At 61.2% G+C, this 12519-nt stretch overlaps 2 protein-coding genes across 2 annotated transcripts; one reads left to right on the top strand and one right to left on the bottom strand.

The window, feature by feature from the left end:
• Window positions 1-516: 516 nt before the first annotated feature.
• Window positions 517-6847, bottom strand: PFKL (phosphofructokinase, liver type). The gene is made up of 22 exons (XM_066326158.1): window positions 6697-6847; window positions 6124-6197; window positions 5948-6025; window positions 5672-5861; window positions 5346-5511; window positions 5211-5255; window positions 5013-5121; window positions 4596-4691; window positions 4424-4516; window positions 3998-4123; window positions 3846-3910; window positions 3605-3668; window positions 3372-3518; window positions 3205-3275; window positions 3031-3118; window positions 2766-2918; window positions 2474-2638; window positions 2239-2300; window positions 1798-1909; window positions 1610-1709; window positions 1389-1494; window positions 517-1303 (listed from the first exon to the last, which is right to left on the bottom strand). Exons 1-22 carry the CDS (start codon window positions 6779-6781, stop codon window positions 1156-1158), a joined length of 2343 nt encoding a protein of 780 aa, XP_066182255.1. The 5' UTR covers window positions 6782-6847; the 3' UTR covers window positions 517-1155.
• Window positions 6848-9105: 2258 nt separating this feature from the next.
• Window positions 9106-11639, top strand: PROCR (protein C receptor). Its single transcript, XM_066326487.1, has 4 exons — window positions 9106-9261; window positions 9369-9605; window positions 10460-10726; window positions 10808-11639. The coding sequence occupies exons 1-4, from the start codon at window positions 9192-9194 to the stop codon at window positions 10918-10920; spliced, it is 687 nt and encodes a 228-aa protein (XP_066182584.1). The 5' UTR covers window positions 9106-9191; the 3' UTR covers window positions 10921-11639.
• Window positions 11640-12519: the final 880 nt, after the last annotated feature.

Genomic DNA, 12519 nt, shown 5'->3' on the forward strand with positions numbered 1-12519 from the left:
GGGGGCAAACCAGGGGCAGCTTTCACTTGGCTACAGCTCCCATGGGGAGGACAAAATAACAGCATGTTTGACCCCCAAAGCCTGTGATGTGTGCTGGAGCGTCAGCCAACAGCCCCAGGAGGGAAGCAGCCTGGGAAGGGGGCTCCCTGTGACTGGTGCAGCCCGAGCACGTGGAGCTCGGCCAGGCCGGCACACTTGGCCTGAGCTGTGAGAAAGTGCCTCACAAAGGAGCGCAGCACCACCCGAAAGCACTTGGTGTTTCCTTTAAAAGTAGGAACTGAGGGATTTTTCTGTGTAATTGTGAAGCAATTGTGAAAGGATGCTGACCTTGCATCCACCATGACCTGGACAGGGAGGAGAAGCTGCCTGTGGTCCCACTCTCCCAGGCTTTGAGGATGCACAAAACCAGAAAACCTCTTGGCCTGGCATTAACCCTCCTTGGGAAAACCATCGGGCTTTGCTTATCCCCCCGCCTTGCTCCTGTTCCCCCCCACAATGACTACTCCAGGAGGCAGGTTTGGCTCCAGCAGGTTTTATCTCTAGAGGAGAGGAGCAGCACCGTGGGTGGTGCAGGATCCAGGGGTCACAGAGCAGCAGTGAGGTGACAGACACGGCGCCACAGCCACGTGGTGACGGTCGCAGCCAAGCGTCATGCAAGGGGACAGGGGCTCGCCAGGACCCCCGTGCTCAGCCCTCAAGACCCCCACGGGGGATGGAGCTTCACCAGGGCTCAGGGGCACCCAGAAGCTCCAGGGACCAGCTCTGACCTACTCGGGATGGCTCCACATCCTCCTCACTCTCCTGCACGTGGGGCAGGCAACTACAAGCAGCAGCAGTTGGCTCAGGCGGTCAAGCCGCTAAATAGGACTCAAAATACCCCATCATTAAATAATAATAAACTATTAAAGGAAGATTAAGGGTCTGGGCTGCACGGCTGGGCTCAAGCAACACTTTGCATCCGCACAGAGACCAGAACCCACAGCAGTGATTCGGAGCAGGATTGTGCCGTTCTGGGAGCCAGCACCAGGCTCTGCCTGCTGTCAGGGGTTGATGGCAAAGCTACAAGGCTACTGAGAACAGAGGGGACACAGTGCTCCCCCAGCAGCATGTGGGCACAGAGAGGACACGGCAGGGGCTACGGGTCAGGCTGGTGGACTAGAAGCCCTTCTCAATGCTGAGGGTGCGACGGGTGACGTGCTCCATCTGCCCCGAGATGTACTCGGTGAGGCTGATCTGGTAGTTGGCGAGCATCTTCAGCATCAGCCGTAGGTTCAGCCACCACTGCTCCTGGGGCAGCCTGTGCCTGTGCATGGGGACACAGCTCTAGAGCAGACATCCCAGGAAGGTTCCCCCGTGAGCTGGTGAACCACTGGGACATGGGGACTTACTCAAAATCCGTGACTTTCTTGAGCTCTGTCACGGGGCTGAAGGCCACCACCTTCTTCCGCAGCCCGATTACGCAGGCAGTGTCTCCAGAGTTGGCAAACACACGCCCTGGGAGGGGTACGCTGCTGACCTTGGCCACCTCACTGGGGCCCAAGCCTGGAAGCCTGGAGCAGCAGCCACCAGCCTCCCCCACCCCCCGTGGGAACCCCAGCCCTCGGCTCACCCTTGCTGTAGACTTGCTGAAGCTTCTCTGACATCCACAGCACTGCCTTCACTCCCAGCTTGGTCCCATAGTTCCGGTCAAAGGGGGTCGGGGCTCCCCCCTAGGCACAAAGAAATGAGGATGTCAGGCCTTGCCCAGCTCTCAGGGCCAGCAGGGCCCATGTCACCCTGTCCTGTGTACCTCTGTACCTGCTGGAGGTGGCCCAGGACATTGATCCTGCAGTCGAAGATGCCTTTGCCCTCAGAGGAGTAAAGGTTGTAGAGGAACTCCGTGGTGTAGTGCTCGTGGCACTTCTCATTGCTGGGGAGCAGAGAGAAGGGCTTGGGGGACTGCTCCTTCTGCTGGCATGGCCAGAGGGTCCACCTTTGTTTCCCATAACACCTTTTTTGTGCTGTTTTGTTCTTCCTGAGGTCCAGAGCCCTGGCCCGTGTCCCCAGGAGGACCTTCGGGCTGGGGTGGGGACAGCAGTGGAGGCACCCAGCGTCCCCATGGCCAAGCACATGCCCACTGTGCCAAACCTCACCATGCCCAGGACCCCTCTCTGGCCATGGGAAGGGCTCAGCTCCAGCCTTGCTCCCTGCCACAGGGCTGTGGTTTGCAATGACTGTCCCCAAGGACTCCCAACTCACCGCAGCACCAGTCCTCTCTGGATATCCGTCTTCATTTTGTCGGTCAAGTGCTCCACGTTGGCCTGCAAGACAAACACTGAGATGCTGGCAGCTATCCCGCAACTGTCCAGTCCTGACATCAAACCCAGCGACTGCACGGCATGGCCATGTCCTCCAGCTCCTGCCCTGCTCTGGAGCCCTCCCTTCCCCAATTTTCCTTCTCATTTTAGCCAGAGAGCCACTCTTGCCCGCTCACCTTTAAGTCGTGGATGGTGAAGGGGTCTTCATAGACGTAGGCCGCGTCAGCGCCCACGGCAATGCCGGTGACTGTGGACAGGTACCCGCAGTAGCCCCCCATGGTCTCCACAATGAACACGCGGCGCTTGGTGCCTGACGCCGACTGCTTGATGCGGTCACAGCTCTGTGCCCAAAGAAGGGAAGGTCACACCAAGGAAAGCCACCTTTGCTTCCCTGGCGTCACTCTGGGCCATGATGGAAGGTGGTGGAGAGCGGTGGCCTTGTGAGCTGTCCCTGTCTGTGTCCCTCACCTCCATGGCAGCGTTGACGGCCGTGTCAGAGCCCAGGCTGAAGTCAGTGCCGGGCACGTTGTTGCTGATGGTGGCGGGGATGACGCACATGACGATGCAGAGCTCCTCGTACTGCCCACGTGCTTCCACCAGCTGCAGCACCCCCTCGTACGCCTGCAAGGGATTGGGAAATGCTGGCCCTGCAGCCAGATCCACATCCCAGAAAGATTCCTCTGGGATGCCCACAGCCATCCTGGCCCCCATGGAACCAAGGATTCTGCCGCACCTCAAAGCCCCCAATGACCAGCAGCCCCTGGATGTTGAATTTGCGCACGTTCTCCACGATCTTCTCCATGCAGGTCTTGGGCAGCGTCCTGTGGTGGGGAAGAGGGGCGGAGGGTGAGGTGTGGATGGTGGGAACACTCTTCCTCTGTGCCCCCATCCCCAGGGCCGCACTCACCGCTTGGTGCCCAGCATGGAGCCGCCACGGCCCAGCCACCCTGCCACGTCGTGCCAGCCCACCTCGCGGACCTGTGGGCACCAATGACAGGTTAGGGGTGGGAAGAGCCCCCCTCCCCTAAGCCAAACACCCTCCTCCGTGACATCCCAGGCTCAATGCCCCCTTACCTGCCCCTTGGCCAGGCCCTCGAAGCCGTCGCTCACCACGTAGATGGTGTGTCCCTGGCAGATGCCAATGCGCACGGCTGAGCGAACGGCGGCGTTCATGCCGGCGGCCGGTGCTCCCACGTTCAGAATGGCCATGCTGAAGGGGCTCTACGGGGACAGGGATGGGAACAGCACATCCCTTTGTGTCCCCAAGGCAGGGATGGTGTACCCTGCTGTTCCCCATCACCCCTCACCTTCTCCTGAGCTGGCTTCTGGTGTGCCAGCAGCTTGTAGATGTTCCAGTTGTTCTCAAAGCTCCTGCAAGGACACAGTGATGTGTCCCCAAGGCACATCTGGGAGAAAGGGGAGTCTCCCCAGCGTCCCTGGGGTGTGACTGGGGACTCCCTTCTGGCTGCAGGAGCCAATGGCTTCCCCACAAGGAGAAACCCCTGTCCAAGATGGATGTCTCCTCCATTCCTGGTCCCTGCTCCTCACCTTCCACGGAGCTGGATGGCCTCCTCAAACCTCTTCTCATCCATGGCCTTCTGCACATCCTTTGTCTTGGGCCGGGAGAAAGATTCAGCACTGTGACACCCACATTTGCAGGGAGGGAAGTGGGACCTCCACCCAAATTCCCCGGTACTCACCACCTGGACACACTCCATGAGTGGCAGCCGCACCGACTGGTTCCCGGAGAGGCTGACCACGCAGGCTGGGGTGTCTGGTGTGGCCTCCAGCAGCGCCATCACCGCCTCCATCCCCATCTTGCTGCTCTGCAAAGGGACAGGGGCACCTGTGACACTGAGCCCACCAGTGCCAGCTGGGTGGGATGCTCACGGATGCTCCCACAGGCTTGGAAACCATGTGGCTCTTGATTCACTGCTGGAAAGCTGATGGTTTTATTTCAAAATCCATGAAATTTGGAGTAAATTAGGAGAAATGGGTACACAGCTCTGCCCAGCACAGTGGGGCTGAACCCATCCAAGCCTCCCCCCTGTTGGCAAACCCTTTTCTTTGGGCAGAGGGATGGCAGGAGCAGGGTTCCCCCTCTCTGTGTCCTCCCCTGGACCTACCAGCACACGGTCAAAGGCGGATGGGGTCCCTCCACGCTGCACGTGGCCAAGGACGGTGACCCGCGTGTCGAAGCCCAGGCGTTGCACCACGAGCTGCGGAGAAGAGGGGACATCAGGCTGGGGACCCACACGTGTCCATGGGTGCCAGGGTGGTGCCAGGGAAGACCCTTACGTCCTTCACGTAGTTGGAAGTGATGGGTTTGCCGCTGCGGTCGATGGCGCCCTCAGCGATGATGATGATGTTGAGCCGCGAGCCCCGGCTGCGTGTCTGGCACCAGGGGAGGACAAACAGCCACTACGGCTCAGCCAAAACTCACCGCGGGCCGTGTGTGAGTGCCCTCCCCTTCCCCTCATCTGTGCTGCCCTGGGGGTGGCTCAGGTCACAAGCAGCTGAGCCCCCAAGCCAGCGCTGCCCCTGGCATGCGAGGGCTGGATTTGCACTCGGCTGAGTGCCCCGGTTCACAGGGACAATGGTGGCAGCTCCCGAAGCTTCACAGGGGCTGAGCACCGGCTGCAGGGCTCAGCCTGGGCCCCCGCGGGGACTCCCCGGGGGGAACAGGGAATGGGATGGTAGGAACCCCCCCCTCACCTCCCCGAGCCTCTCGCACATGAGGTCCTCCCAGCCATCCTCTGGAGGGGATTCAGGGATGAAGAGCCAGTCGGCGCCCGAGGCCAAGCCAGACACCAGTGCCAGGTACCTAGGGGGACACGGCAGTGGCAGCACTGGCCCCAACACGTGGCAGGCATCCTGTCCCACCCATGGGCTTCCCCACCCACGGAGGCTTACCCGCAGTGGCGACCCATCACCTCCAGCACGAACGTCCGCTGGTGGCTGCAAGGACACAGATGGGAAGAGAAGGAGGTGGGTGGGTGCAATGGCTGGGTCAGTGCAGCCCCCAGCGCCCAGCCCTGTCCTGCTCACCTTTGCGCTGTGGTGGTGATGGCATCCACGACCTCCATGATGCGGTGTAGCGCTGAGTCGGTGCCGATGGTCATGTCGGTGCCGCAGAAGTCGTTGTCGATGGAGCCCACCAGCCCCACGATGTTCAGGCGGCAGTTCTTCCTCGCCACCTCCTCGCTGATCTGCCCTGGGGGCGGGTCACAGCCACCACACTGGTTATTTCAGGGCACCCATGTCCCCTGGGGGCACGCAGCCCTCGTGGTCACAGCAGCGGGGTGACCCTCCAGACCTCACCACCCTCGAACACCTTTGTCCACCCACCCGGGGGTCGGGAGGGTTTCACCCACCATCTCGGACCAGCTCCTCCAGCAGCCCAGCCCACTCGGAGCGGAAGATGTCGGCACCGGTGAGGCTGCCATCGCCACCGATGACGCACAGGTTGGTGATGCCGTGCTCCACCAGGTTGCGGGCGGCCCGGAGCCGGCCCGCTCGCATGGTGAAGGCCTTGCAGCGGGCACTGCCGATCACCGTCCCACCCTAAGGACACAACGGGGCACCTGGCTTGTCATACATGTTTGGGGAGCTCGGATCTGGCATTCCCGTGGCCCCGTGGGGACCCTCACCAGCTGGATGATGTTGGAGACGCTGAGCCAGTTGGCTTGTTTGATGTTGTCACCCCCCTCCACCAGCCCTTCATAGCCCTGTGGAAAAGAAGAGGGTGCAGCTGAAAGGTACCCAGGCATGAAGGGGGGTGGGTGGATCCCCCCAACCGTGATGGGCAGCAGAGGGGAACGCCAACCTCGTAGATAAGGAAGACCTTGGCTCCCACGTATATCCCCATGCGGGTGACAGCGCGGACAGCGGCATTCATGCCTGGAAAAGTGATGTGTGAGCTGGAGTGTTCCCATAAGATCCTGCACCCCACAGGAGATGGGATCCTATAGGTGACCCTGAGGTGTCCTTTCGACCGGCGGGAACCCCATGGGACCTTGCACCCCACAGGGAATGGGATCCTATAGGTCACCCTGAGGTGTCCCCTTGAGTGGGCGGAGAGCCACGTGGGCTAAGACCGCGGAAACTCCGCGCACAGCTGGGCCCGTGGACGACAAACTGCCCCGGGAGCGAGTTGCTTATCCCGGGGGGTGGACGGGGACGGGGACAGGGACACATTCCCTCCGTGGGGCTCCCCTCGTGGGGCCCCTGTCCTCCCACGGTGCCGGCCCGAGGGTGACGGGGAAGCGCGGCGGGCGGGGGGCGCACGGGAGGGGGGTCCCCGGGGAGCAGCGCGGGCCGCGGACTCCGGCCCCGGGCGGTCACGGACACGCGAGGAGGCCGCGGGCCCGGCCCGAGCCCCCCGCCCCGCCGGGCGCACCTTGCGCGTCGCCGCCGCTGGTGAGAACGGCGATGGCCATCCCGGCCCCCGCCATCCGCAGCCGCTCCAGCTCCGCCGCCGCCATCGCTGCGCTCTCGGCACCGGCGCCGCCGCCGCCGACACGCCCCGGGACACGCACGGACCGGGGACACGCCCCGGGACACGCACGGACCGGGGACACGCCCCGGGACACGCCCCGGCCGAGGGGACACGCCCCGGGACACGCCCCGCCCGCCGCCGCGGAGCGACCCGTGGGGTGACACGTCGCGCTGTGTCGCGTTATGGAGCGCCACATGGTGCCAGACAGCGGGCACATGCCCCGCCATCCCGGACAGCGCCATCCAGCATGAGGCCTGTCCCACAGTCCCGGAGGAATTGGCTGATGGAGCTGCCCAGGCTCTCTCCGGAATGTTTGAAAGGCCCTGGCTGTCCGGTCAGGTCCCAGGGGACTGGAAAAAACCCTAGTTCTTGTCCCCATCTTAAAAAAGGGTGGAAAGGAGGAGCCGGCGAAGCGGACCCACCGCTTCCTCTCCCAGGCCTCCTCTCTGTGCCTGGGAAGATCCTGGGACAGGCTCTCCCGGGAGCGCTGCTGAGGCAGGGAGAGGGCAGGAGGTGAATGGGGACAGCCAGCACAGCTGCCCCAAGGGCGAGTCCTGCCACACCAACCCCCTGGCCTTCTCTGATGGAGTGACTCGCTCAGTGGACAAGGGAAAGGTTAGGGATGACATTATCTGGATTTCTGTAAAGTCTGGACACAGTCCCACCCAACGTCCTTCTCTCTGCGTTAGAGAGAGTTGGATCCCATGGATGGACTGTTAGATGGATAAGGAATTGGCTGCACGGTCACAGGCAGAGGGTCAGTGGCTCAGAGTGGCCATCAGTGACCGGTGGTGTCCCAGGGGTCTGTGATAGTTAAGATCTGTATCACAGACACAGGGCTCGAGGCACCCTCAGCACGTTTGCAGGTGGCACCAGGCTGAGGGTGCAGTGACACTCCTGAAGGACAGGGCCATCCAGAGGGCCCTGGACAAAGCTCCAGAAGTGAGCCATGGGAATCTCATGAGGTTTAACACTACCAGGTGTTGCTGGAGCTGCCGCTGGGTCAGGGCAACTGCCAGGATCAATCCAGGCTGGGGATGAGCAGATGGAGCACTCTTGGGAGAAGGACTTGGGATGCAGGTGGTGAGGGCTGGCCATGCCTCATCCTGGAAACACCCCTGTGCTGGGCTGATCCCCAGCGTGGGCTACAGGAAAGGGGTAATTCTGCCCCTCAGCCCTGCTCAGGTGAGACCCCACCTGCAGAGCTGCCCCAGCCCTGGGCCCAGCACAGGGAGGACGTGGAGCTGCTGGAGAGAGTCCAGAGGAGGCACCAGGGTGATCAGAGGGATGGAGCAGCTCTGCTGGGAGGAAAGGCTGGGAGAGCTGGGATTGTTCAGCCTGGGGAAGAGAAGCTTTGGAGTGACCTCACTGTGGCCTTCCAGAACCTGAAGGAGCCAACAAGGAAGCTGGAGAAAGAATATTCCCAAGACCCCTGACAGAGGGGAATGGCTTCAAACTGCCAAAGGGCAGGGTCAGATGGGATACTGGGAAGAAATTCTTGGCTATAAGCGTGGTGAAGCCCTGGCACAGGCTGCCCAGAGAAGGTGTGGCTGTCCCATATCTTGAAGTGTCCAAGACAAGGTTGGATGGGGCTAAGAGCAACCTGGGTGTCCCTGCCCATGGCAAGGGGTGTAATGAGATGGTCTTCCAGGTCCCTTTCCACCCAGAGCATTCCATGACTATATTCCATGCCATAGCAGGCTGTGTGATGCCATTATGTGCCACCCCAGGCTGTGCCATGCTCTGCCAATGAGATGAGCTGGAGCTTTTACTAGAATTTTCACATTTTAAATGTTTAATTTACTATTATCTTAAGTGTAATTAAAAAACAAACCTGTGGAGGAAGCCCTGCCATGGATTTCTCATCCCCACTGCCTAGCTCAGCTACCCAGAGTGTCACCCCTTTCCAGGGAGGGGGTCCTGTTGCTGGATGCCCTCTCCACAGCACGTGGGTGCAGTGCAGTGCTGAGAGGCTGCTCCCTCCAACACTCCCCATTCCCTTGGAATGGTCCCCATCATTTTGTCCTGCTGGTGTTCAGCATCCCCCAGGGGAGTGGGACAGGCCCCTGCCCAGCCAAGGGATGAGGAAACTGAGTCAGGTGCTGGGCAGCTCGCCCAATTCTATCTGTGCCGGGGAGAGTTTGGAGCCTCATCCTGCATCCTCAGGCGCCGCGGAGCCCGGCATATCCGGCAGGGAAGGGGTGCGGGTGCCTCGGGTTAAGGAAATGGGCTAGACCTGGCCGGAGTCCCGCTCTCCTCCTCCCACAGCCCCACCTCCCCGGCCCGCTTAACATCCCCTGGGCCAGCTGTGGGGCCACCAGCGCGTCCCCAGCGCGGTCCCCACGCTGAACTCCGTGCCGGGCCAGCCGTGGGGCCAGCGGCGTGTCCCCAGCGCGATGCCCGTCCCCACGATGCTGCGGCTGCTGCTGCTCGGCGGGGCCCTGGGCGTCGCGGCGGAGCAGGAGGGTAAGGCTGGGACACGGCGGTGGCTGGGGACACTGGGGCTGGCATGGGGGCACATGGGGCTCACGGCGGGCGACAGGGCAGTGGGTGATGTCCCGCGTCTCCCGCAGCCCCGCTCGCCTTCACCATGTTCCAGCTGACCCGCGTCTACATGGGCAATTCCATGTTCCAAGGGAACGCCAGCCTGAATGGGGAGCTCAGCCATGTCCTGGAAGAGAATAATGTCATCCAGGTGCTCCCGCTGGAGCCTCCGGACGCCTGGGCTCGGCGGCGAGAGGTGGTGATCAGCTACCTGAAGACCTTCAGGCAGCTGGTGCAGCTCTTCAACAAGGAGAGACCCACCAAATGTGAGTGGTACCCGGAGGACAGGGGTGGGTGCCCCGGGGAAGGGGAGCCTCTTCCGCGCTGCCAGGGCACGGGGATGGCTCTCCAGGGACAGAGGGTTGGAGGGATGGGGAGGCGGTCATGTGCAAAACCTCTCTGTGGACAAAGGGAGACTTTCTGTGGAGCCGGGAATTTCTTACCCGGAGCACACCCTGGGAACGGGATGATGCTCAGCCTGTTGTGCTCCTCAGGAAAAGGGCCCGGGGCTGCAGCCTGTGGGGTGGTGAGGTTTAGGAACACTGTCTGCTCCCTGTCTGTGCTCTGCCTGCATCCCGTCTGTATCCCACTGACACCCTGCCTGCATCCCGCAGCTTGTGGGAGCTGTGGGATGCTGCTGGTGATGGTTTCATGCCTGCTCTACCCCACAAGCCCTGTCACCTCTGCTTCTCCTGCCCGGGGTCTGCTTTCCTTTGCTTTCCTTGGCTACCCCCAAACCGGTTTTGCCCCATCCCCACACTCCTGTACCCTTGGGGAGCCTGGTATCACTGTAGGGTCTCTGGCATGACTTGCTCCCCACCCCCCCGGTGTCCCTGTCCTGGTGTCCTGCTCCATCCCCGAGAGCCACAAGCAGCTCTGTGCCCAAAACCTCCCTCTTTGTAAACCAGGAGCTGTGCTGTGTGGAGATAAGGGAGGGAAAATAATCCTGGCCTCTGGAAAAGTCACTGCCATGGTAAACCCGAGGGGAAGCAGAGCTGTGGGTGGGTTGGGTGGCGTGAGGCTGAGGCTGTGCGCTCAGAGCCCAGTTTGCTGCTGGTGAGGGTCACGGTGGTGAGGGTGGGAGCGTGGTGACCCTGTCCCCATCCCTCTGTCTCTGCAGTCACCCAGCACCTGTGCTGCCACCTCGGCTGCCGCCTCTACCCCAATGGCACCTCCCAGAGCTTCTACGAGGTGACCCTCAACAGGACGGCGTTCCTCAGCTTCCATGTCCCCAAGGCCACCTGGGAGCGGCGCTGGCTCGGTGACCTCCCAGTGGCCACCTTTGCCCAGGAGCAGCTGATGAGATACCCCATAACCACCCAGGACCTGCAGTATTTCCTCAACACCACCTGTGTCAGCATCCTGCAGACTCAGAGCGCCAGGACAGGTCGGTGGTGGGGCCGGGGCTGGGGACAGGGACACGGTGGCGTGGCCCAGTCGTCACCTCCATCCCCCTCACTTCTTGCAGGGAAAGTCAGCGGCCGATCACGCACTCCGCTGGTACTGGGGCTGGTGCTGGGATGCCTCGTCCTGCTGGGCATGGCCCTGGGAATCTTCCTGTGCACAGGAGGGAGCTGCTAGCTGGGCAGCTGCCCCATGTCACCCCATGGATGCAGAGGACGGACCTGTCATCTTCCTGTGCCTCCATCACCACCTTGTGGAGGCAGGGGACTGACCCATCATCTCCCCGTGGAGTCAGAGAATGGATCCATCATCTTCCCAAGGATCCTGCAACTCTCCACGGATCCATCCCTGGGGAAGCAGGGGCTGCATCCATCATCCCTGTGTAGAGACAGAGGATGGATCCATCATCCCACCATGGAGGCGAGGACCAAGCCCATCCCTCACAAGGGATGCATGTCCCCAGTGATGCAGGCTTTTCTCCCCAACGACACCGGTGGCTTCCCAGTCCTGTCCCAGCTGGACTGACCTCGCCAGCAGCTCCCAGCCCTGTGGACAGTCCTCACACTGGGCAATGCACTGAGACTCCACACAGAAACTCTGGGCATGGATGGAAAAATGAGGGAGGAGGGGAGGGGTGTGGGTGGAAAGCAGCAGGAGAAACAGCCATGGAATGGTTAAAAGGATAGTGTTAAACCCCCATTCATCCCTGTTCCAGTGGGGATGGAGGGAGGATGTCACACCTCCATCCATGTGTGTAATAAAACCACCCAAGAGCTCCCACCACACATTTGGCTGCTCTTGTTCCCCTTGGCAGCACCGATGTGGGGCTGTGGATCCATCCTGGATCATGGCTGCTGGTGCTGGCTGGGCTCGTTGGTGTTGCCAGCCCCTGTGCAAGACCTTGGGTTGTGTGCTATGTTTTCCAGGTCTCTCGAAAGGTGCTGGTGGTGTTTGCAGGAGGGTGGTGCACCTCCTGACCTCATCTCAACCTTCTCCCAGCTTTGGTTTGATTCACATAAGTAATTTTCTCAGTATTTTTCATTTCCTCGCTTGGAGATGCTGAGATCAAGTACACACAGCTGTGAGGGGACAGTTTTTCACAATCCAAATCTGAGCTAAAAACTCCACTTGGACTGGTTAATCTTTGATTGTGTTGATAAGAAACTCCTGGCCACGTTTCCCTTTCACCCAAAAGGGGATTTTGAGCTCTCTTGTGCCTCTCCACTGCTCCAGTGGCAGAAGGGCTGGTAATGAGCCAGAGGACAGCACAGGAGAGAGGCTTTCCTGGATCAGCTTCCAGCTCTTTCCTTTCTAAACACCCTGTGAGCAAGACAGGGTGGGATGAGGAAAGACGGGAAAAGAGAGGAGGGACAGAAGGGATGCGAAGATGACCTTAGGGGTTGTCCTTGTGGAGGGATGGAGAAGGTCTCCAAAGCCCATATCTCATCACCCTGGCCCCCGGCCACCCCCAGAGAAGTCCCCGCCTCCTCCAGGCTCCTGGGGCAGGGGCCGGGGTGCTCCCCACCCTTGGCGGGCTCCGAGAGGCCAGAGAATCCAAAACAACATGGATGAGGCACGGGAACGTCATCGCTCAGCCCTTGGAGCAGCGCCCTTGGCAGGAGCTGTGCTGCGGGCTGAGCGCTCCGTGTCCCTGCCGCCGGCAGCCAGGGACACCAGGGACACCAGGGCAGTGCCAAAGGTCACGAGTGCTGCATTTGCTGCCCACAAAGGGATGCAATCCCTTCCAGCTGGGAGAAACCACTGCATTCCCAGCTC

Source organism: Sylvia atricapilla, chromosome 10 (genome assembly GCF_009819655.1).
Source record: "Sylvia atricapilla isolate bSylAtr1 chromosome 10, bSylAtr1.pri, whole genome shotgun sequence".
In the NCBI taxonomy this organism is placed as follows: Eukaryota; Metazoa; Chordata; class Aves; order Passeriformes; family Sylviidae; genus Sylvia; species Sylvia atricapilla.